The 26792-nt window shown below is 38.6% G+C and overlaps 1 protein-coding gene and 1 non-coding gene across 2 annotated transcripts; one reads left to right on the plus strand and one right to left on the minus strand.

The window, feature by feature from the left end:
* Positions 1–13413: 13413 nt before the first annotated feature.
* Positions 13414–13488, minus strand: trnan-guu (transfer RNA asparagine (anticodon GUU)). Its single transcript has one exon. It is a non-coding gene; the product is annotated as a tRNA-Asn (tRNA).
* A 4733-nt stretch (positions 13489–18221) lies between these two features.
* On the plus strand, positions 18222–21384 carry lbx2 (ladybird homeobox 2). Its single transcript, XM_058649942.1, has 2 exons — positions 18222–19041; positions 19528–21384. Exons 1-2 carry the CDS (start codon positions 18717–18719, stop codon positions 19989–19991), a joined length of 789 nt encoding a protein of 262 aa, XP_058505925.1. The 5' UTR covers positions 18222–18716; the 3' UTR covers positions 19992–21384.
* Positions 21385–26792: the final 5408 nt, after the last annotated feature.

Consider the following 26792-nt stretch of genomic DNA (forward strand, 5'->3'; position numbering starts at 1 on the left):
ATAGGTTAGTATGTCGTCTAAAATTGCACCAAAAAGTCATAGGTTAGTATGTTGTCCAAAATTGCACCAAAAAGTCATAGGTTAGTATGTCGTCCAAAATTGCACCAAAAAGTCATAGGTTAGTATGTCATCCAAATTTTGACAAAAAAGTCATAGGTTAGTATGTCATCCAAATTTTGACAAAAAAGTCATAGGTTAGTATGTCGTCCAAAATTGCACCAAAAACTCATACTTTAGTATGTTGTCCAAAATTTGACAAAAAAGTCATAGGTTAGTGTGTCATCTAAATTTTGACAAAAAAGTCATAGGTTAGTATGTCGTCCAAAATTTGACAAAAGCGTCATAGGTTAGTATGTCGTCCAAAATTTGACAAAAGCGTCACAGGTTAGTATGTTGTCCAAAATTGCACCAAAAAGTCATAGGTTAGTATGTCGTCCAAATTTGGATAAAAAAGTCATAGGTTAGTATGTCATCCAAAATTAGACAAAAAAGTCATAGGTTAGTATGTCGTCCAAAATTGCACCAAAAAGTCATAGGTTAGTATGTCGTCCAAAATTGCACCAAAAAGTCATAGGTTAGTATGTCATCCAAAATTGCACCAAAAAGTCATAGGTTAGTATGTCGCCCAAAATTTGACAAAAAAGTCATAGGTTAGTATCTCGTCCAAAATTGCACCAAAAAGTCATAGGTTAGTATGTCGTCCAAAATTTGACAGCCAGTTTCACTGACATGTTTTGTTTTCTTAAATTTCATTCGTACAAACTGATGGTTTGATTCAACTCCACATTAGACCCAGGAATTCTAGAAGAAGCTGGAACACTGAAACGGAAAACAACAGTGAGGGAAAACATGGAAAAAATCCAGGCAGGTATACATGTTTTTAGACTAACAAGGAGACAGTTTTTGAGTGTTTGCTCTGCCAGCTCAAATAATGGAATAGTTTTGAAGTCATGGATGGTTGGAAGACTTGGAATGGCCGGTGACATACGAAACACTAGCCAGATAAATCAGAAACTGCCCAACACCTACAGTCTAAAAGAGGACATACAGTACCACTACCTACAAGAGCAGAGTTGAACACATTTAATTCACTAAATTGATTTTCCCTGAAGAGCTTGTACACTCGGCCAAGGACAGAAGTCCAGTTAAAGTTCTCAAAATGGTGAACAAAACTGAGTTTGCCAGAAAAGGTAGTGTCCATGCAAAAACCGATACAACTCTACTGTATTTCAGCAATCTTCTTGTATTTTTCAGATAGAATTGATTCACTGATTTAATAGTGACAATAATGGAGAGCAGACATGTGAAAGAAGTGTGTTTCAGATGTTAAATTATGGAGGCATAGACAAAAATATTCCTCTGTTTACTTAAGAAGATGAAAAAAGAAGAGTTGCCATAAGTGCTGCTACCATTATAAACCCTGACGTCGTACATGGAAACAAGGTTATCGTAATACCCACACACACACACACACACACACACAATAACCACAATACAAGCAATAACCGTCCACAGAGAGACGTGATTCAGTAAAGTGCCACTCAGCAGAGTGAGGGACATGACTCTCAGGCGTGACAGCATCAAGACAAACAGTGAGTGATGTTTAAATGTCAATGAGGCGTCACATCAGACCTGCGTGATGAGGTTTGTGAAGTCGCCGTCGATAAGAGCGGAGCCGGGAGACTCGCGACTCTTTCACCGTCACAGGACAGTGACACAAAGTGAAGCCAGCACTTTTGGCAGAGCTCGTCGAGTTCTGCCCCGAATTCATACATTCTTTATGAATGTGTTATTGAAAACTCTCATTATGTTCATCAAAGACATATTGGGACTAACGTTTCTTTGCCCCAATATTGTGTACAGTACAAGAGGCATTATTTAAGACGGCACTTCATCGGATTACATCCACACACAGCAATGAGTTGTTTTTATTAGCTCGCTGCTGTTGTTTAGAGCATAAATGGGTTAGGTGTTTGCAATTGTGCGGCAATGTGATGTGGATCATCTTGATAGGCCTGTTGAGTAGTGTTATTGCAGTCTGCGGTCCCTGGGAACACTCGGGGAAATGATGCTGCCCTCCCCGTCAGCACTGCAGCGCCGCTCTGCCTCTGGATCTGTGGGTAATTACTGAGACTCTGCTGACTCAGGACACGATGCACAAAGACCAAACATGCGCACAAACAGCTCACACATGAACACGGATATGTTTTAGATTTGACATACATGTACACCACCACCAGGACAGATTGTATCTCCCTGGCACAGACTGCAGGTGAGATTATTACCGCTACTAATATTTAATGAATCTTCCTCCAGTGCTTGGTCTAATCTGACCAACTTTGTAACTCCTGAACCATAAACAGTAGTTTTCATCATATTTCCTCAAGACCTCATGATCTTCTTCCCACTAAGAATCTAAATAAACACTTTCTAACCTAATCTGACTGATTTTACAACTTTGCAGAAGCATAAATATTGTGTTTTTCATCGTATTTCCTCAAGACTTTATCATATCTTCCAAAATTAAGCATCTGAACAAGAAAACGATTCATTCTCCTTCAAACGATTATTGAATCTTGCTTGAGTTCTTGGTCTAATCTGACCAAATGTTCAACTTTCCTAAACCATAAATAATTAGATTTGTACTCCCACAAACATTTCTTTTAACCTTACTCCAGAGTTTGACCTAATCTGACCAATTTTATAACTTTCCAGGAGTATGAATACTGTGTTTCCTCATCACATTTTGTCAAGATCTCATAATTCTTTCCACTCAAAGCACCTGAACAAGTCTGAGATTAATTCGCCTACAAACATTTATTGAATCTTCCTCAAGTTCTGGGTCTAATCTGATCAAATTTTCAACTTTCCTAAACCATAAATAGTGTTTTTCATCGTAAGAATCAAAATAAAGGTGAGATTTGCCCTCCCACAAACACTTTTAACTTAACCAGACCAATTTTACAACTTTCTAAAAGCATATGTATGTGTTATTCATCATATTACCTGAAGACTTTATATCTTCCACACTAAGCATCTGAACAAAGGTGAGATTTATAGTCTACAAACATTTTTTTAAAACCTTATCACAGTCTAATGTCCAGTTGCATAAATACTGTGTTTTTTCCATCATATTTTATCAAGACTTCATGATTTTCTCCACTCAAACATCTGAACAAACATTTGTTGAATCTTCCTCGAGTTCTTGGTCTTTAATACGACCAACTTTTCAACTCTCCTGAACCATAAACAGTGTTTTTCATCGTATTCCCCTCAAGACCTCATGATGTCCTTTCTACTAAGAATCGAAATAAAGGTGATTTTTGTCCTCCCTAAAACTTTTTAACCAACCTCTAGTTTCTGTCTAATCCGACTGATTTTGCAACTTTCCAGAAGCATAAATATTGCATTCTTTCATTTTATTGCCTCATATCATCCACACAGAGCATCTAAACAAATGTGAAACATTCATTTATTTATTTATTTATCTGTCCCCGAATGTTCAGTCTACGCTGGCCGATTTTTTATGACTTTTCCCCCCACAGCAATATTCATAAATACTGTGTGTTTTTTTCATCTTATTGCCTCACACTAAACATCTGAACTAATAAAATTGGGTAAGACGATACTAAGTTCTGCTGTCGGCGATGTCATCTTTTGGCAAACGTCCTGTCTGTTGTTGACATTAGCGTTTCCCTCCCTTCTACCTACATCACCCCATGGAGTTGTTAGGAGTTGTTTATTCACCTCACAAGCGGAGATCATCGTCCAAGTGTTGTGAGATACAGTAAAAGTGTCATCTGTGCTGAGGCTGAGGGACAAATATCACCCAGAAAACACCCAGTGATCACAGACTTTAGCTCCAGATTGTTTTACCGACAGTAGATTTAGTCGATCCACTGTCGACTGCTTCATCCTCCGTGAGGTCTGCGGGTCACAGCAGACAGGATACAAGTCGCCAGTCCGTCACAGGGACAACATACAGAGACGAACATCACATCTACCAATTTAGAGTTTCCAATTTAACTCTGTATGATTTTGGACTATCGGCGAACCCGGACGAAGCCCACACACGCGGGGAGAACATCTGCCTTTTAGCTGTTTCTCTAAAAGCTTCAAGCCCCTTTTCCACCTATGGTCCCGCCTATGGTCCCGCCTTGTCTCGCCTCGGCACAGCACGGTATAGGTTGGTAGTACCGAGTCATCTCTGCACGGCTGCATGAAACTGCCGTGACTTTGTTTTACGCACAAATGAGTGAGTAGTGACTTGTTTACAGTGCAACTGAATCATTAGAATCAGATCATTAAAACTATTTGTTCAGTACTTCCTCCATGACCGGAGCAGAGACTCCGCTCGCAATCACGATCAGCAGTGCTGTCGCTGAATACACAAGACGAGATTTTAGATGGTAAATGTTGGAGATTAACCCACGTTTTTTAGGATTGTTAAGTCTTTTTAACTGATCTAATAGTTCACCATTGTTCGGCTTGATTCTTGTGACCGCACTCTGACCAATCAGTGGCCGGCACTCTGACGACATGGACTTGGAACCTCACCAGAGCAGGTACTAAAAAAAGTACCAGGTGGAAACACAACTTAACGATGCCGTGCCGTGCCGAGGCGAGCCGGAGGAAACATGCCAGTAGTTTTGACGCTAATATGTTACTATACCCCTGTTTTTCACCCCCATTATTAATCTATGTACACTAATGAAATAACATCAACTACACTAAACTTGCTAAATAGCTTCATAGCTCAAAATACCATTAGACCTTGTTCCTGCTCATGTTTACCTGTGATTTTCTTTTTTTAATCATTTTTGATGTGAAATAACGGACACACCCACGGGACCTGATGATGTTTCCGTGAGAGGAAGCCCCTCCCCTCTCTGAGATGAGACGATTCCCAGGTTTATTAGCTTCTGGAAATTGGCTTCATTGGAAGGCAGAAATCATTTGAATACATACCCGGGTGTCCTAATGTTCATTTCACCGCTGTCACTTAGAAGTGGGGGAGGGAGGAGGGACAGACCGAGCGTATTGTGCCACTGACAGGATTGGCTTTGTGCGTGATGAATGGGGCTGTCACAGACGCTGACAGCTTTGTGTTCAATACATGTGGACGTACAATACGCTCTGCATCCCGTGACAAGCTGGGAGGCTTTTTGTCCTGATAATCTCCATATCGTTTTATCTCTGGCTGCTTACGGCGGATGTGGTCACTGAGGGGTGAGCTGTGGCCGCTGCACGCGCACACGTCCATCCAGGGAGGCACAAAAATGGGACAGTTGTTGTTGTTTTTTTTGTTGTGTTTTTTCTTTAAAGTCACTGCGTATAGTTGGAAAATGCAGATTGTTCCTTCCTGTTTCCCGCCCTGTTCACAGAAGACCTGGAACACCTGACCACAAGCACCTGGATACAGACTAACACACACACACACAATGATAAATACATTGGAAATATGTCCTGAGATCTAAAGAGTACTTGGAGCAAAACTGAATACATTTATACTAATTTACTTGTGATTTTTAGGATTGTTTTTTAATTTATTTATTTACTATAATTGAAAGGAAAATAATCAATAAATGGAACTTGAAATGTACTTTTTTTGTTGTGAAATGTGAAATTTAGTTTAACAGTTTACTGTTAAACGAAACAAGATTACATTAAAAAAACATTAAAAAAAGATTACTCTGAAAAACAGAAAAAAATACTCAGAAAAACTGGAAAAAAAGCATTAAACAGAAAAACGGGGGAAAAAAATTATTAAAAAAAAACAAGCCAAAAAATATATTTTTTTCTTTCTTCAAATGAATGCAATGCGCTTCCGTACAATATGTCATTAAGGCTCTAAAACGAACATTAAAATGTCTCAGATATTAATCTACACCCAATCCCATTAATAAAAACGGGGGAAAATCCCTCAAATCAACTCCAAAATCCCAAAATATTACTGTCCTGCCAGGATCAGTTTCTTTTTCTACAGTGCACCAAATATGGAGCTCTAATATTCAACGGCCATTCAGCATCACTAAAACGTGCAGCTCTGTTTTCTTAAGTCAGTTAAAAGTTGAACAAAATCAGTTAAGGTAATAAGAGTTTAAATAACACAAAACACGTCGGAGGTGAAATATCGAGTTTTTCCCCAATCTTGTTTCAAGTATTTACTGGATAAACTTGCACGTCCACACCTGCATGCAACAAACAACAAGTTAAAAGAGAATTTGTTTGTTGTCCTTAGTGTGTGTGCATGAATAGAAATGGGGGAAATTTATCAAAATGGCTCCAGTGCAGGAAATAAAATCATGGAGGAAACGTAGAGTGGAGACTGAGTGAGTGTTTAACTTACCGTTAAAAAACTCACAGCAGAGCCGTTTGTCACACAAATCTGGAAAGTTGACAACGATTAAAACATGGATTGCCGTCGTGTTACGAACAATAGAGAAAACAGCTAACACCTTATTATTGACACTGGACCAAATCCTCGCATGTGAAAAACACCGACTTTGACTGATTTGGCAAAAAAAATGAAAACACAAAGACAAAAGAGTTTCTCCCTCCACGGATTCATTGTTCATGGCTGCGATGGAGTGTGAACCTTTTCTTAATATTTATGAACTTGTGTGACAGAGTAAGTTATGGACACAGATCAGGGCCAAGACCTCGCTCAGTGTTTTCACTCCCTCCATATTTATGCTCCCGACATTTCTGTTCTCTCCGTTTTCCTCTCCGTTTGAAAAGTAGGAGAGTGTTTCAGGGTAAAAGTAGGAAAAATGAATTAAATACAGTAATACTGTTTGTGTAGCTACTTGCTTTATTTGAAGGATTAACACCAACATCAAAACTCTATATAACACTGATATATAAACATTTTTTATGTTGGAAACTGTGTAGGAATAATCCCCATTTTATGTATCAAAGGATTTGCAAAATTTGATAAATGAACTAAATTTAACAGTGTATTTACTTAGGTTGTTTGTTTTATAGTAATGTGATGGGACTTTTTTATAAGAAATAATTCAGATATTTTAGTGGCGATTCAGCGTCTGGAGGAAAAGGATTCCCCCCAAAAGTTTTCTGACATTAGCAAGACCTCTAACAAAAGACCTCTAACAAAAGACAGGTCCCACCATCTGGCTAATGCTCTTACTTTTGAACTTCCTGCCCATTATCATGGTTCGAATACTTTCAGAGGCGGAAAAAAACGTTTTCCAAGAGCAGAAACCTCCATTCAAATCCTGTGTGAAAAATAGAAGGCAATAATAATGATTTAACAGCTGGCGAAAAACATGCAAACATGTTCCAGTGAAGTGCTGAGGGCTTCACTTTAACAGCTTATATTTCACCTGTGTGGACGCTCCGTCATTCCAGCGCAATTAAGGCCAAAGTAGCAGCGCGCGTTAAAACACTAATAATTCTTGGTGTTTGTTTTGTCCTGCTGCGGAGAGAGAGAGAGAGGGAGAGGGAGAGGGAGGGAGGGAGGGAGAGAGAATTTACATTTTAGCATTAAATCTTAATCACAGGGAGGTTTAATATGATTATGTTGTAACTTTCTGGCAGTTGACCCATAAGTGTGTGTGTGGGAGAGTAAAAACTGCTCTCATATACATATACTGTACATACTGCACTGAACATATACACTAATGTGTTGTGTTCAAAAGTGTAAGAAAATTCAAAAAATACTCACCAAATTTTAAATTTTCACTTTCATTTCCCACTTCAAATATTTAGTATCAAAATATTCAAATAACATATATTCCAGGTCCATGGTTCTCAAACTGGGGGGCATGTACCACTGGTGGAGCTTCCTCTGTATAAACCAGTGTTTGTGACAGAAGTGGAGTGGACGGATTTTGACCTGACTGCGTAGAAAATTAGACAAAAGACAAAATAATAATAATAATAATAATAATAATAATAATAATAATAACAAATAAAACAGTAATAATTAAAGTCACCTTATCTCTCGCTAAATCTTAATCTAGCGCGTGAAGTGTATGTGAGGAAGAGGTGGATGAGAGAGTAAAATTATCTTATTGGGACTAAATCTGCCTCCTTAAATCAGACTGAAAATTTGATGCAGAAAATTCAGTTTCCTTCTATAAGGAAGCAGATGATGCGGTTATGAATAAAACCGTTAAATGGACACTTTTGAACGTCTAATAAAGTATTTATCAAATCCCACGACACTTAAATCTATTTATTATTTATGCAAAAACCCCAGAGTGCAAGTATCTGAATATGAAAACAAACTGTTCCTGTGAGACTTTCATATCCAACTGTTGTTTAAACTGTGAAAAAAAAAAATGTGGGTGTGTCATTTGTTTTTCCTGAACACCTTTTCCCGTCACTAAATAAAGTTTAAACAGATTTACTGACTGAGATCCAGATTGTATGTAGTGTGAACGGCTAAAAAACACATGAGAGACGAGTTTTCCAAAGCTGATTCAAACCACACACAGAGGTGGTTTTCAACGTGATTCAGTAGGATTTTTACAGAACGTCTCAGTAGGATTTGTAAATGTCTTCTCCCGGGATTCCACTGTGTCTCTGTCGCGACATTGGGAAGTGACACGCATCCATTTTAGTCAATGTGTTCACCTCCATCGACTCAGTTTGCTGCCGGCTCCGTCGTCGTACACAAGTCTTCTATTTTTGCTGGATGATGGAACACAACGCTATAACTCATCAGAATTTAGCACGAGCTGGACAGGAAGTCAATATTACGCGTTCTTGTAGAATAAAAGCCCTTGTGTTGACACTATAAAATAAAATCCATGTGGAAGACGAGACTAAACAATGTCAATATGGATTCGCTTGCAGTATATATGTGAACATTTCAGGTCAGGAAGATCCGATTGTGATTTGTTCTGTGTAATCCTGTGGTTGACGTAAATACACGTCATGGATTGTTAATCCTCTCCTAAGGTGGATTCTCTGGGATTCAGTCGTTCTCTGCTCAGAGGTCAAGTTTCACTGAAGAACTCTCCATCCATCAGCAGACCATCACGTCCGTCCTGCAGCCTCTGAATATTGATACAGTGCAGGTAAATTATACACAGTGTTTTCACCTTTAGCCTCAACTTTAAATAGAAGATAAGGCAAACTCAATCAGCCTCTTCCCCAGAGGATAAACCCTCTCCTCCGTCCCCTCCCCTTCTTCTCTCCCCCCATTTTTTTTCACATGGACAACATGATTTTCATCCTTCAGTCATGACCTCACCTCCTGTTCAAAGGCCAAATGAGATGCATCTTAATATCTGGGTCATAACTTCTATAACTTTCCAGATTATCTGCCGACAGATACGTCACAGACTTAAAGGTCCAGTGAGTACAATTAAAGTAAAGTAAAACAATTCTACTTGTATTTTTCATAAGTGTACGGTCACCTGATCCAAGAGGCTGCCATTCTGTTAGCATGCATTTACAGGAGCCCACAAGGGACAAACTAGACGACACACTTTGAAAGGAAACATGAGGTCAGGGACAATCAGCTGCAACATGAAACTTCACCAATAAATGTGCAATAGCTTTAAATAACCAACAGTTTAAACACCGGAGAGTTTGGTTTTGCAGGCTAATGCTAGCAGTGGTAGTTTTGTATTTAAGGCCAGTGTCATTAATGCTATTGAACTGGATAAAGGGTTTTCACAGATCATGGATTTTCATCATTATTGTTGTGGCTGGAAAACTCAAAAACTCCTGACATTTTTGTAAGTGTATTTGCCTTTTTGCGACGTAACTTCTGCTTCTCAGTACTAGAATATGTACTTATCCTAAATATTGTTTGACCTTCCCAGTGCCCGGCTATTACTCTCTTGTGAGTACCCGCTCCCCTTCTTAACCCCCCTCCTTTTCCACAGATGGATTTTTTGTTGCATTAATCCCACAGATCAGGTGGGTTTTGTCAACGTGTTAAACTTTAATACTTTGGGTCATTTATCTTTACGGCCAAACCCGGAGTCTGTCAGCGACCAGACGAGCTATTTCCTCATTTGGTTTGGGAGCAAAGTGGCGCAGAAGAGAGAGAGAGAGAGAGAGAGAGAGAGAGAGGGAGCAAATGGAGGAGGAGGAGCAGGGGGAGGGGGTGGTGATGGAGTGGAGTGAATTTGGGGGTGGTGGGGGTCTCTACTCACCACTTAATGAAATCCTGATGTGAGAAGACTCAGTAGAGGGGTGATCTCGGAGGTCAAGGCGCCACACCATCTCGAGAAAGCGACGGCCCTCCAGAGAGGTGGCTTCACTTACTCTATTCTTTTTTTTCTTGACTTGTTTCAAGGAGCAGCTCGGGCTCGTGCTCGTAAAGGAGCAGTCAACAATTTGCCCCTCATTACCCCTCGGATGCTGCATCGGGGACCGACCGAGCACCCAAGTGGACAAGGGTAGAATTGCAAGTGATTAATTTGTCCAGAGCTCCCCTGGAACGTGGTGTGCTCACACAAGCATTTGTCTTCATTTGCCAAGATATGTGCAGTGACATGAGAGGACGGGCCCTGGGAGTATGATGGTTTCTTCCCTCTCTCATATCTGAGAAAACAACTGTACAAGCTTTTGTAAACAAAATCTGGTGCCACTTTACAACACAACTGCCCCTATAAGGCTTTATGTGTGGTTAGAAAATGGGTTGTAAACACAACTCATTAATAAGATGTTATAGCATGTTGTAGAAAAGGGGAAATTATTAGGGGCTTGCCAAAAAGTGAGTCATAAGTCTGCACTGTGTACACTGGTATGATTTATTATTAAAGCTAATGCTTTGAAAGCTGTATAGCAATCTTGCCAAATAGTGAGACCATATCAGAGTAAAAATTTATAAATTATAAATAAATGATGTGTTTATTATAAGGTTGTTTATTGTTTTAAATAAAAATTAAAATATGTTATGACAGAGCAAAATTTGGGAAATGGTGATCAGCTGCTTGCCAAAAAATGAGCCTGTGTGTGTGTACAGTGTTGCTATTTATAAATAGTAATGCATTGGTAACACAATTTTACCATAAAGTGAAACCATATTGATGCATTGTCTTGTTTATTGATTAATTATAAATTGTGAACAACCAAATTATTGATTATAAACCATTTATAAATCCTTTATAAGATCCTGACAAACCCTGTCCTGAGTCTCGCTGTCAGTGGTGTTCACATGCTCCTGAAAATCAAAGTGTTCTCTCGGTTCATTTCAGAGTCAAACTCGTGGAACTAATGGACAAATAATGAGAGTCATAATGCTGCGACATACTTTTTGTTTTGTTGCAGTGGCAAGTAAAAAAAAAATGGTGTAACTGCAACATGCAAATTAATGTCAAGACAAGATTAATGTCAAGACACCATTTTATCCTTCATACTCTAATAATATGCAGAGGTATTTACTTATTTTTAAGTGAACTAAGACAAGATTAGAACATGATCTCTGCAACAAAACAACATGAGGTTTGTCTGCAGATCATTAGTCACATGTACAATCTTCATATTTGCAAACATTAGACTGAAATGTGTTGATATTCATAACCTTGTGCAACTAACAAATAATAGAGTGAGGGTTTCTTTGCAGGAAAGGAAGTGTCCTTACTTTTCAGGAAGAAATAAATCATCCTTAGGAAAATGTACAAAACACATTTAACTCACAAAACAACCAAAAAGTGTTTGTTTTTTTAACTAAAAATATCCAGTTTTTTTGCTTCTACACATCAAAGGTCGCGAAGGTCTCGAGTCTGCAGTCGAGTTTGGACGGAGCGTCCGTTCATCCTGTGGTCAGTGCTGATCACAGAGCAACGCAGCAGCAGCAGCATCCCATCATTACCTATAAATAGATTTGGCCTTGTGTGTGCACAGTGTGTGTGTGTGTGTGTGTGTGTGTTTTCAATCTGCTGAATGCTGGTCAGTCTTTTTAATCTCAAACAGAAACATTTAAAACCCGACAGTTTTAGACTAATAGAAACAAAATGCTCCCCGACCGCCGAAGCCCGGCCGCTGACCTTTTACTGACACTGAATTTATTGAACCCTTAGACCTCAGAGCATTTTTCCATGACTATGTTTAAACATATACTCTTTAAACAGAAGCTATAAGAATGTGAAACATAGAGTGTTGTTTTCACCAATTACTTTATATAAACACACCTGAGCAAAAATCCTCACAATGTTTAAAATCGCACTGAATTTGTGAAATTTGGGAAACACGTCAGAGTTCAGAGTTCACTGGGCTCGTTTTTATGAACAAAAAGAAAAAGAAAAACACTATTTTTGTTACTTTATATCATGAATAAATATTAAATGTATAAATCATCTCACCACGTCCTAAAATTCCCAAATGTACTAAAAAGTGTATATTTTTTAAATTAATCATATGTATAGCTGTATTGCAGACACAAAGCCCAGTGCGTGGAGGTCACTGATGGAAAGACAAGAGAAGTAAGAGATGATTAAATCCATTTATATAAGATTGTTTGACTTTAATGTTTTGTCTAAAATAAGTGGTATAAGTCTATATGAGTCATTTCTAATAAAGAGTGTGTTACAGACGACAGAGCAGTCAAACATCTGCTCACTGCTTTGCTGACCGTGCACTGACCAGTCTGCATCCAGAGCATAAATGTGACAGTTTTTACCTTATTTTTATTTTTGCGTTTGCAGGTGAAAGTCAGTCATCAGTGAACGGTCCATTAACCCTTAAAGATAAACACAGCCAGGTAAACTAATCCACATACTGTTTTCTTTTCATAACATATACTGCTTTTTTTTAAGGATAATAATACAATTAATTTGATTTGGAAACAGCATAAATCGAGTGTGTGGTATCAGATTGCACACTGTGGACTCTGAGTTGATAGAATAATTAGATAATAATGAGTCTAATCAAGAGTCAAACAGGAGAAACATTCAGCTTTCATGCTGTAATCCTGCTTTTTAAGCCTCCACATATCCTTCTTTATGATGTTAAATGGCTCCCACTGGGCCATTACAGAGGAACAAGGACAACCACAGTCCACTCCACAGTCAGTGCGTGTGTGTGTGTGTAACAGAGAAACAAGACAAACATCCACAGTGGTTTACAGTATCTTCAGAGCTGTTGTGTTTACAGATTAGTGAACAGAAGGAGCATCAGTGTCCATGTGTGAGGTGATCTGCATATACATGAAGGTAGAGGTCTATATTAGAATTTTTGAGTTCATCTTCACTCAGGAAGTCCATGATTATCTCAGGAGGATCAGACAAGGCCTCAATCTCAGCATCATGAACATAGACTGTGTGTGTTTGACTTTCCTATTGAAAATGTCTATTGGTTATTTTTACACACACACGGTGCAGGAGTGGGCAAAGTTCAGGGGAACCCAGCCCAGGATTTTGAACCACCTTATGGCTACAAGTTTATTTCCTTTCCTCTTGGCCATGGGTCGCCCCATAAAATATCCTCCGTCCCTGGGTGGGCTCGAACCACCAACCTTTCGGTTAACAGCCGAACGCGCTAACCAGATTGCGCCACAGAGACTTCTTTGTGTTTCATGAGAATCAGAATGAAAATGGAGCGTCTCGAGCCATGGACGGAGCAAAACTTGACAAATATTCTACTTTGAACAATTAGTATTTACAACTTTCATATGATTAAAGAGTGTAATTAAGAGAAAACGTGTTTTCCTCCAGAAGTCAATCAACATGAGTCTATTCAAAATATTGTTTTATATTAAATATCTTCTCAGATTTGTGCACTTCTTATATAATTTAGTGTTTCTGTGTTAATCTTTTAATCTGAACTAAAACGCTGAACACATCACATTAAGAAGAGGCCTAAAGGAAATTATTATTACTGTTGTTGAATAATGTAGATAAATGGAATGTTTGTCGATAACAAAAATAATAATACTGCAGCTCTGGTGTCAGGTTTTTGGCATTAATTTACCAAAGTATTTGAGTCAGTATTTGGACGTTTTAATTAAAAGTACTGATACAAAAAAGACGACCCACACACCTTCACTAGTGATGTCACATGAAGCCTCGACCAGTGACAGCTCAATGTGTGGAGATGATGAAGCATCACCTCAAGGCAGAAGACAAGAAGAAGGAGACATGAGGAGGGAACACCTGTGCCACTGTGATGGTGCGTTTAAGGACAGCTCAGGAAAAAAATGGTTTGATATCGGCCTGATTAAAAGCTTCAACTCCCTTTTAAAATATTATAAAGAAGCCTGATATCTGCAGGCTGCAAGGATTTCACCGCAGCGTCTCACACTGGAGCCTCCTGAGCTGCAACAACAGGCCTTTATTCTGACAGCAGGAAAATCACAGGTGGAAATTATCAAACGTCTCATGGCTGAGTTCCTTTTAGCTTCCCCCAGCTTCACCGTGCAGAAGCTGGTTCACTGTCACACTGTCCTGAATTAACAGAGCTGCCCCCCCACCCCACACACACAGCCTCAACATAACCAGGTAATGCTTAACCTTTACCTTAAATCTTAACCTATCCACAGCTCAAGCCCTTAACTTAATCAGTTCCATAAGAAATGAGGTTCTGCCTCATTAGAACCAGGTTTTGGTCCTAACAAAGACACACACAATACTTCTTGTGATAAATTTGAAAGAGCTTTTTGTTTTATGTGTCTTATAAATCTTCAATTCTCAATTAAAATTGTGTAAAAAGCCCAAACATTGCATTTACTGTGTGATTTGGAATAATTTTTAATGCAGTAATCGTGTAGAGCCAATAAATATCTGCATATGGTCATTGTATTAAATAAATATGTGGCAGTGGTGTGCACAGATGTTCCGAGGGGGCAGGGGCTCATGTGGAAAAAGGGCATTTCTCAAGAAATGTGTTTATTAATTTATTGTCACTACATAAGAAGACACCCATTCTATTTAAAAGAAAAAAAACATATTTAGGTGTAGAATAATAATCATTTAATTTTCAAAAAGCTAAAAACCTATAATATATTATTTACAGCTATTTTTATATGTGTATATGTGTGTATGTATTTCCTCTTTTATGTAACATTTGTATTTTTGTGACCTCTCATGTCCCAATGTTTTTTTTCATTTTGATCCCTTATATAAGCAGAAATTAGCCTCAGGCGATAACTTAGCATATTTACATTTTAATGTTTATTAATATACCTCGTCCCTCTCCATAAATGAATAAATAAATAAAAAAAATATATATACATACATACACATATATGAGAAGTCAGAAGAAGTCGCACTGTAATTTTATTATTTTCCATTTATGATTATGCCGTTTTCACTTGAGCCCCCTGTCCCCTGCAATGTCTGTGCGCGCCACTGTATGTGTTGAATATTGATGCCACACACACACGCGCGCGCGGATACAGTCTATCACGCGGCCAAATCCATGTAGGATCAGATATTTCCTGCAGAGCCTCATCAACACACACCTTTGTGAGGCCACACACACACACACTTACAGTGTATCCCGTGCGTCATGTTATACTGAGGGGCGTTTACAGCTGTTTAGTTTCATAACACAGGCCGACACGCTGCTGCTGCGCGAGCACACTTTTTTTTTGTTCGTTTTGCAACAGGAGACACAAACGCAGCCACAGTGGCCTCAACACCACATAAATGTAAACTAGTTATAATATAAAACCTCAGATTAAAACCTTTTATTCTTAGGAATACAATTATATATGTATGTATAGTCATTATAAATGTGTTTTCTGGATCAATTGTTTGATATATATGTTTAAAAACAGTTTCTGATAAAGGTAATTTGGGTGGAATGATTGTATTCAAATGCTATTTCAGTTTGTTGATATTTTTAGATTTAAAAACTGTTTTACAAAATTATCCAACTCAAGCAAATCGAAATTAAAGGGAAAATGCGTTAAAAGACAAAACTATATATGTGTGTGTGTGTGTGTGTTTATCTGTGCGTAAATCACGCATGTAAAAAAAATTCCAAACGTCTTGACCCGGCGATGAGCGGTAACGCGCACTGTAACTAATGCCATTATTTCCAGGATTATTATTGCAGTTGTTGCGTTTGTCATCACCTTCCTCTCCGGAGCGTTTTTTTTTTTATGTCATTCCACATCCCGCGGAACGCTGCGAATTAATTTGGTGATTAATGAGAGAAAGAATGACCTTTTCTACCGCGTGGGCGTTTGTTTCCTCGTTGATTTGTGTTTTCGTTCTCGAGCCTCAGGACAACACTCACGGCCTAAAGGTGACCAATGAAATGTAAAACGTGGCACATAATGAACTGCAGGAGGGCGTGGCTCTGTTTGATGAATTGGTCCATATGGAGACGTGATGTTATTATTATTGTTATTGTTATTATAATGATAATAATGTTCCTCCTAAACTAACTTCTTCTTTTCGGGAGGTAAAGGCGAAGCGAATCATCCAATTAAATCCCCACATGACCTGGTGATTGATGATGTCAGCTGCTCTGCTTCTAATTAACACTTAAATTAAAGGAGGGGGAAAAGTTTGGGAGCAGGTTGACTTCAGACCTCACAGTTTTTTATTCAGTCAGATTAAATGTGAGGGTTAATAATCTACAGTGAGGGTCACAGCGGCTGCAGCAGGGTCGTCTTTCCCAGGATAAATAAATGTAGTAAAATAAGAAATAATAATGTTCAGATAAGGTTTCCTCTTCCTCATAAACAGACATCAGTGCCACATGTGTTTTCTCAGCTCCTGGAAAATAAACACATTTCTATTTATGAGATTTTAAATTTTAATCCACTTGTTTTTTTTAAAGTAAATCGCGGCCAAACGAGTAGAAAATGATCCAGTGTGAATGTAAAGTCATGTCGTTAAAACAAACAACAACATTGAGGCAATTAAGAAACAACGAAAAAAAAACAAAAATAAAAAAAGGATTATAGGTCACAGTCTCTGCTCTTCAATCTCTTATTTCTGTGTCTTAAAACCAAAATGACATTAAGTGCTCAGACGCTGCAGCCTGGATTTCACCTGCTGTACCTGCGCTTTGATCACGAGGACGTGATCTCGTTTTGCCAAATTCCCAAGCTAAATTTACTCGCGCGCTCCTGCTCGTTATGGAGAAATATACATATATAAATATATATATACATTCAAAGCAGCCACAAAAGGCTGGACCTCCAAGGCACCTAATAGAATTTCCTGCTGTTTTTATAACGTTGTCCCTAAACCAATGTCACCATATGCTGCTGTTGGCACAGGGATCTCCGCAGTGGCTTCCTGCGCGCCAGGTTTTTACCCAAATACGATTTAGTATTAAAAGGAAAATACCAGCTATAGGAAGAAACAAAATTAACCCAGCGTTTGTTTTATCCAACCTCTGGAATGTGGCACAGGATTTTATATATTATATATTACGAGGGTCAAATGTGTGTAAAGTAAATATTCCACGCCTTTTCCTTGCAAATAATAATACAATCTGATGCGTATTTCGTTCTGCCTAAACGAATCTCGTGTCCAAGTGGCCACAGAAGCCACATGCGTAAAAAGCGTCAAATAAAACAAAGGTGTCTCGCCTCTAAACGCACGTACCTGCTGCTCTCCTCGGTGTCCAGCTCGATCCCGTTTTGTCTTTCTACATCAATAAACCTCCCCTCCAAAAAGAAAAAACCCTCTCAATCTCCGTCCTCAGACACTGAGTCGCAGCACGGCGTCGCCTTTATTAGACGCTCGTTTCACGCTGTAGCGCATTAAATTACACTGTAACACTGAGGTTTTTTTACCTGCTGGGTCATAAGGACGCACGGGTGAATTACCGAGGAAAAAGAAAAAAGTACATATGAGAATAAACGCTTTGAACAAAGGGAAATACAACTTCAGTAAATCAGGGATTTTCTTACATTTGCTTTTAATTTATTCCCCTGGGAATTCAAAGAAAATCCCTCATTTTTTGAAAGTTGAATTTGTTAAAAAAGAAATAAAACCTTATTTTCACACTTTAGTAATTTTTTGTTAATACTCTTTAATAAATGAGTTGCTCACTGTGACTATTTTAAGCCCCAAATTCCACTGCAACACGGTGTTAGATTCAAATGCGCACGTAACTCATATAACGCTCTGTGCGTAATTACGCACCGAAATGACAGAGTGGATATCACGGCTGGAGACCACTGTTGGCTCGGTGTTGCTCCAAAACTTTCCCGTGACTGCTGCTGCTGCTGCTGCTGCTGACAGTGTTTCAATGACCACCATCAACTCTCCCTTTCTTGAAGAAGAGACCAGCAGAGGGAAACAGATGCATAAACATTTGAGGCCATCTTTCTCCTCGGCAGCAGCAACAGACTCCTCCTATTCCCCACGTCCAATTAGTTATTATGGTCCGGCCCTTTAAGACGCAGCAGCGGGTCAGCAAGTAGTGTAGTGTTTCTCTAATTGAACTTCGCCCAATCAACAATAACTCGTTAGCAGTCGCGTTGCTTTTTCTTGCTGCTCGAGGCAGCTTTTTCCTCGCTCGCAGGGATTCACCCCCCTCCACTCTGTGACTTCCTAAAGATCTGCATGGAGCTTGGCAGAGGGACTGCGAATCTCTGAGGGGGAATAGCTGCAGTTCGGCTGCCTCTGCAACTCCGCGCCAGGAGCATGGTTATTTTGGAGGAAAGCTCTCATGCGAACTAAGTTGCGAGCTCTAAAAGTGTCAACATTTAGAGCGGGTCTTCGATTAACCGACGAAAGGACGCGCTTGTGGACGCTTTGAAAACGACCACTTGAATGAAATAATCAACTTTTTGGGGAAAGCAGCGACTCTTCGGGACTGCGATGACCTCTAGTAAAGACATGAAGGCGGGCTCTGTGTTGCAGTCCAGCGGCGAGGAGAGGAGACGGGCTCCGCTGGACCAGCTGCCGCCGCCGGCCAACTCCAACAAGCCTTTAACGCCCTTCAGCATTGAGGATATCCTAAACAAACCGTCGGTAAAGAAGTCGGTGGCCAGTATGTGTCCGCCGAGAGTCCTGGAGAAAGTCACGGGCTCTAACTCGGCGAGGAACGGGATCACCACTCCCTCGTCGCCGCTGTGCGCGCTGGAGGAGTTGGCGAGCAAAACATTCAAGGGTCTGGAAGTCAGTGTGATCCAGGCAGCAGAAGGTAAACACTTTTGTAATCGTTTACAGATTTCCACAAAGACCAGAATCACTTTTTTAAAACAGTCGTTGGTGCAGTGAAGCGTGCGCACACACCAGGCTGCTGCTGCTGCTGCTGCTGGGTTTGTTTTTGGCTTTGACAGCTGTGCAGGAATGTGTGGGACGGTGAAAATGTGACATTTACGCATGAAAACAGAACTGTGAAATAAATACTACAGCTGTGGACCACAGCAGTTTACATGCTGTTAAAAACAGAGTCATCATGAGCAGAAAGTGTCACATCCACATATTCAGATGATTTCTGTTTGATTGACGCAGATTACAGTAGAACAAGTTTTTAAAAGTTAATTTCATGTTGATTTTATTTCTTTTTTGTATTTAAGGACATAAATGAGGCTGTGAACAGAGGTCATGTCTCTGCTGAAGAGTTTATGAGAATTTGCGGTTGTTTGATTTACTCACGTGTCTCCATTTTTATGTTACCTTTAAGGTCGCGAGCACGTGAACGCATTCGGACAGAGGCAGACGTCGAAGAAGAGGAGAAAGTCGCGGACGGCCTTCACGAACCACCAGATCTACGAGCTGGAGAAGAGGTTCTTGTACCAGAAGTACCTGTCGCCGGCCGACCGTGACCAGATCGCGCAGCAGCTGGGCCTCTCCAACGCGCAGGTCATCACCTGGTTCCAGAACCGCAGGGCCAAGCTGAAGCGGGACCTGGAGGAGATGAAAGCGGACGTGGAGTCGCTGAAGAAGATCACGCCGCAGACGCTGCAGAAGCTCGTGAGCATGGAGAACATTGAGGACGCGCAGGGCGGCGGCTCTGAGCCCAGGTCGCCCAGCGTCTCCCCGACCTCGCAAGGACACCGGGCCTTCCCTCAGTCCCCGTCCTCCTCCAGAGACCAAACCACGGACGAGTTCTCGGAGGACGACGAGGAGATCGAAGTGGACGATTGACAGTGAGAGGAGGGCCTGTGGTTTTCAGCAGCAACGACAGAGAAAAAAAAGAGTGTTATACAGAAAAAAGGGGCATTTTTTTCTTCCCAAACTTTTGCACGGATAATGACAAAAAAGGAGAATATTCACATTTAAACATTTCAGGAAAAGTTCTCTCCTCTTCCTCCCACTTCTGCTCCTTGTTTTCGTCCATATTTAATTTATTGCTGGGACTTTTAAAGCCTGTCGTTTAAAATTTCACCACAATATCTGAGGAATATTTGTTTTTCACAGACAGACTTTACTGTGTAAACATTCTAATATTTCACTCTAGTGGACAGAGAGGGCTGTGTGTGGAAAGTTGTGCAATTAATTATTTTGTTTGCCATTTACTCGGATTAACCAAATATTTAAATGCCGCCCCCCCCCCTCCGTTTTTTTCAGTGCACAGCAGCTCCACCTCCTGTGTCACTTCATCATCATCATCACACCTCAAGATTCTGACATTATTTTAGTCTTATTCTTATTTTTAATTTTAATTTTTGTCCTGAGCGAAACGAACGTGTGTTTGTGCAAAGCATGCAGGCCTACAGTGCGCAGCGCAAAGGGGAGGCGTCGCCATGACAACACGACTCTCACACCACATAATGAATTTGTGTATATAGGTCAAACATCCTATGGTAATTTTATTGTAACATTCTATTTAATCAGCATCTATGTAAATAAAGGTTATATGATATTTCAAAAAAAGAGAAATGTGTGATTGTGCACAAATCGAAATCAGGTGCTGGGAATATTCTGATGAATAAATGTGTCTTTTTTAATTTTATAGATACAAAATAGACACATAATGTCATTGACATGTGTTACAGGGATGTTTGTGAGCACCACAGGGCGTCTGTGTCTCTATAGGAATGTCCTGAGACGTATAGGAAAATAACAAGTGCTGGATTTGTCCTCAGAGGTTAACACAGCAGGATTATTCACACTCAAACCTGCTCTGCGCCTGGTTAACAAAAAGAAAGAGAGAAAAATGGTCGCCTTTGAATAATTGACCCCTGCTTTTAGCCTACAAGTGGCACAACTTCAATTAGCAGCCGCCCGTTGCCTTTATTCCCATTCTTTGGGCGGTCTTTGAATGCATCTTGTCACAAGAAGGTCCGGGTCTGGCTGCGGCGTCAAAGAAAAGCTGCTGCGCCTCCTCCTCCGCCCCCGCGCCATATGTTTTCCTCCCTGCGTCCGCGTGGATGGATCGTCCTTAACACAACTAGTCGACATGATTGATTAGGTTAACCCGCCTTTGGCTCAAATAAAACAGCTTCCAACCAGCCGTGCAAGAGGCTATAATGGCACGCATCTGTCGCCCCTGACGCGGGTTTGTTTGGAAAGAAAGTAAAAGAGAGAGAGAGAGAGAGAGAGAGAGAGAGAGAGAGACACACAGACAGAGAGAGAGAGAGAGACAGACAGAGAGAGTCTGCCATGAATAGCAAATGGATGACTGTGATGATCCTAATGAATAAACCTCAATGAGAGGCTGTGGAAATGCGACGTGCTGCTGACCATTTGTGTGTTTGTGTGTGTGTGTGTGTGTGTGTGTGTGTGTGTGTCATGTAATGTAATGTAAGCTATTTAACCTCAAATAATTAGGAAAACTAAAATTTACCAAAAATATATTTAAAAAAAATATAAAGAATAATTTAATTTATTGAATCAATAAAAAGTAAACTAGTTATTTTATTCTAAAATGTCTCGCAGCAAGAGGAAAGTGTATCCTTCGTTTTATGTGGCATTTATTTATTTATTTATTTAATAATTGGGGTTTAAACAGCCATTAAAATTCAGCTGGAGTTTATATAAATTAATATATAGGAAAATAAATGAGATAAATGAAATCTAATAATTATTATATTATGAATAATAATACAATTCGTTTCTTGGCAAAAACATAGTGATTTAATTCAGTATTTTTTTCTCCGTCATTTATGCTTTAAAATAAATGACTTAATTAAAATAAGAATAGAAGTCAGCAGAAGAGTGTGAGTGTGTGCGTGTGTTTTCTTTTCTCTTCAGTGAAACAGAACAGACTGACGCTGACAATAGAAGTAATCGGCCGGAATTGCGGAGGTTGAAAAGTCAAGTTAGGCCTTTGTGTTGTTTGGAGACAGCGTGAACATCTGTAAACATCCATGTAAAACAACACATGTCTCCCTCTCTCTTCCTCTCCCTCTCTGTGTTCAAACTTAATACTTTTATTCAAATATGAATGATGTTAATGGCACCACGTTTACACTTTATTATGAACATCAAAACCTCACGGAATTCTCCTTTAAGTTTTAAAGTATTCATTATAATTTGACGTTGTCGCAAATGTCACTTTTATTTAAAAACAACATTATTATTATGATTATGAAGTATTTTTTAAGAATATAACACATGTCAGTTCATATGTAAATTTAAATCGAATTAATATTAAATATTAAATATTAGCTGTTCCATCAATAAATGACTGTAATAATAACCAGAGGCGGACACAGACATTTCAGGAGGCAGGGGCAGTTATCATTATTTATATACAGTATGTATTTATTTCACAAACCACACACATTAATGTTTATTAGGCCTATATTTTATTTTTATTTAGACTGAAATGTTTTTTGGGGGCCAATATTTCATAATTTAAACTGAGATTAATTTGAAGCTTTGGGCAACATGGGAAATTTAAAATGAGGGGAAAATGAATGTATAAAAACAAGGGCGCACATTTACCTGCTCAGAGGGTTAAAGGACAGGTGTGTGTCTGTCTGTCTGTCTGCCTGTCTGTCTGTGTCCATGTTCATAACTGACCAGTGATATTTTCACAGCAGTTTCCCTGTTTTGGAAAAGAAGCAGAAGAGAAAAAGAGGATGATGGATCTTTAATCCCAGGCCACATTTAGATGGATTTTATGGATTATAATGAGAACACATTTAAAGCCTAGAGGGGGGAGAGGGAGAGAGAGAGAGGGAGAGAGAGAGAGAGAGAGAGAGAGAGAGAGAGAGAGAGAGAGAGAGAGAGAAAACAACTCTTCATTTTGGGGAGTTTATTTTTCCATCATCACAGAGCCCTGGAGGAACACACTCAGGCTTTTTCAGGGTTGGCTGTAATTTGCATGTGCCAGTGTGTGTGTGTGTGTGTGTGTGTGTGCTGCAGACTGGTAGTTGTGTTATTATTCATTCAGAAACCTTCTTGGCCACAGGGGCCTGATTTAAAGAAGAAGAAGGAGAAGAAGGGGAAAAAAGAACCAAAGGTTCCTTTTCACTTTAAGATACATTAAGGTTAATAAGAACATATTCAAATATCTTTTCAAAAGGGCAAATATAAATTTAAAAATGTAAATATTTTTTTTTCCTTTATTCCACAGTTACTACTAAGAAAAAATGCTCCCACTCCAAAGAAAATGATGAAATATAATCTTCATTTATCAGATTAAGTCTGGAAGATAAGTCCCAAAATGATTATCATGATAAAAAAAAGAGATCACTAAACAGTCAGATATTGATGATGATTGACAGGTGAAGACAAAGCTATCTGTGGGTTTAATCTCCTGTATGAAATAAAATGTTTGTACAGGGCATAAATATTATATTTATATATGGGTCGTTCTAGTATTAATATTGAAGGAAAAATTACACCACAATATCTTTGTTATTGGTGTTGGAAACACATACACATAGATATCTTATGTCTATCATCATAGAGCAGTGTGTGTAAAAGACAAAGTAGAGATTACAGAGACAGGATTATGTTCATAACTGTGTCATTTAATCATTTAATGCTAAAAAAAAACAAAAACACATTTTTCTATCCAGTGGGTGCTATCAGGTGCTGCAGCTCAGTCTGCTTAAAAGTGTGTGGAGACAGAATAAGATACTTAATCAGCTTCTGTCAGGTTTCCAGACTTCCTCTCTCAGAAGAAACAAGTCTGCCACCTAGTGGCCACTGAGATCAGTGCAAAACAAGAGCCTGGTAAAGAGAGACAGCGTCCAGTGAAAGAAGTGGATTATGTTTGCATTTTAAATAAGTTTCTTTCTTTTGTTTTACTTTTCCACATATGATGGAATCAGATGAAAGATCAATATGTATACATACATATATATGTATATATACATATTTATATGTATGTATACATATATAGACATAATATATAATCATATATATATATATGTATATTTTATTTACTTAAAAAAATACCATTATTAGTAAAAACTTCATTATCGACAATAGAAACAAAATCATAGTTTAGTTTTGGCAACACACACACACACACATGGCTTCTGTGTCAATATATTGAAGAATATCATACAATAATATAAATAAAAGAAAAACTGTTTTAGTATTAAAGTAACACTAAAAAGTCATTTTAACTCTGATTAAGATGACGACCAAAAACACTCTGGAATAATGTTAAATTTGACTCTTCTACTTTTAAAGTAACGTTAAAAAAGTGAAATTAAACTCTATTCCAGAGTGTTGTTGGTCCTAATTGTTACTTCGACTCTTTCTAGATTTACTAAAACATCTAAAATGTCCTTCGTAGACATAATATATATATAATCATATATGATATTAAGGGCCATACTTCTTATGAAACTAAAGGGAAAAAAAAAACATTTATTTCAGTCTGTAGAGTCAATAAGACTGTAACAATGAATGAATTACTGATCGACTATTAATGGGACCTTTTTGACAGGTCACAGTAAATTACAGGTGTAAATAATTTTAAAACAAGTCAAAATGGCCGTGAAAAGGTTCTATATTTAATCTAGTTTGAAAATTGATGAACGTTGAGGAAATTTTCCAACATTTTATGACACTCTGTGGTCCAAACAACGAATCAAATGAAGAGACAAAAAAACACTTCATTAATCGAGAAAATGATCAACAGATTACTCGATTCTAAAAATAATCCTTAGTTATAATGATAAATGTGTAAATAAACTTCAGATAAATGTTTGTCGTCACAGATTTCAAACAAAATGGATCATTGTCATATGACACCAGCAAAATATCAAAGCAAGGGTTAAAAACTGTTTAAACTGTCATGTTATATATTTGAAATTGCAGTTAGAACTGAATAGAAAAGCATTTAATAGAATATACAACAACAAAAACTGCTAATTGTGCCGTTTCAAATCATGAATTTTCAGTTACTGCACAAACATGAACAAATGTGGGGATGAGTTTCATGGTGGACAGTGTAAACACAGAGAGATGAATGTGTGCCATGTGAACATGAACGTGTTATTCTTAGTGCTCGTGTCTGAAACAGCAAACCTTGTTGAAGGAGCAGAATCCACCAGTGTTTTTTCTCTGCAAGCCTCTAAAAACCTGCAATAAAATATCAGCACAGTTAGTGTTGTCACATAAACATTTAAAAGACGAGTTGGAATGTCAGCTGGCTCAGCCGACACTTTTTTCATTTTTGGTAACTCTGGCAAGTATGAGCTGCTAAAAGGGGGGGGGGGGGGGGGGGGCACTCTGACGGACGCTGTGTTTACACATCATAAGGAGCAGATAACTGCACAGAGGGAGCTTTTCCAAAGTCTACAGAAAAGAAACCTGACAAGGGTTTATCTCCCAGTGAGTTTGCAGGTCATAAATCTACAGCAGAGTCTGTAAAGCTGAGGATGGAGCTGGGAGAGATGTGGGCATTTGTTTGGCAACAAGTCTCTGTAGAAAAGATGCTCTTGAGTTGCATTATTGGAAATGTGGCACTCCAGCATTTTATTTTCCCAGCTTGGCTCGCACTACTGAAACCAAAAGTCAGCAACACTCGCCGTCTCTTGCAAAATAAGCTCTCCCAAATTTATGGAAACGCGAGACTTTGTGCCGAAGGAGAAAAAAACTCCTTCTGACTTTTAAACACAGGTTATCATGATAACCTGCTTCTAAATCTTTAAAAAAAAAAACTCTTCTGCACATGTACTGCAGTTTCTGGGTATTTTATATTAAATAATATACATTTCTATTTATTTAACTAAAAATTCACATTTTTATGTTATCTTTCATTTTAGTTGTTATTTGTTACCAAATAAAATACAAATTTCTTTATCTAGCCAACCAGAAAGCAGCAATATATTAAATAGCCACCAGGGCGCGACTCCATTAGTTGCAAAAAAATAACTCGTAAATAACGTCAGTAAACATGTTCCTATGGAGTGAGGCTCTAAATCATGAGTATTTAAATAGATTACTAACATTGATACATCATTTTTGCACTGTAGTGCGGCACAAAACGCAGATTACAGAGATTTACACAATAAATGTTTAAGTTTAGCAACTTTTTTCCACTTACCATCTTTTTTTACCATCAGAGGCAGAAAATGAAAATAATCCAAACAAAAATCAGACATCAGCTGCACTCATTTATGAAAATCTGCATAGAAAAACCATATTGATCAACACAACCATTACAAATTTAACATTTTCCTTAAATGACTGGAAGAAAGTCTGAGATTTAGAGGGAAAAATATGATCAAGTGTCAGAGCACATTAGTTCTTCTGAAATAAAGTTCATTTAAAATAAATTACATTTAAAATGAGTTAATTAACTGGATGTTTTACATAAGCACCAATTAGAAAAAAATAAGACAATAAAAATGAAAATTCTGGAAACTAAAAAAACAAGATGGCAGCTTTCCTGTTGAGTTTGGATGATGGTCATAATTTATTTTTCTTCAACCCGACCTTCTACACACGTGTACTGATTTTCGCGTATGTATGATAATTGTGCTGGGGGCGGCACACTTCGAGGCCCCTCCCACATCCAAATTTCAACGCACA

This window comes from Solea solea, chromosome 14 (genome assembly GCF_958295425.1).
Source record: "Solea solea chromosome 14, fSolSol10.1, whole genome shotgun sequence".
Classification (NCBI taxonomy): domain Eukaryota; kingdom Metazoa; phylum Chordata; class Actinopteri; order Pleuronectiformes; family Soleidae; genus Solea; species Solea solea.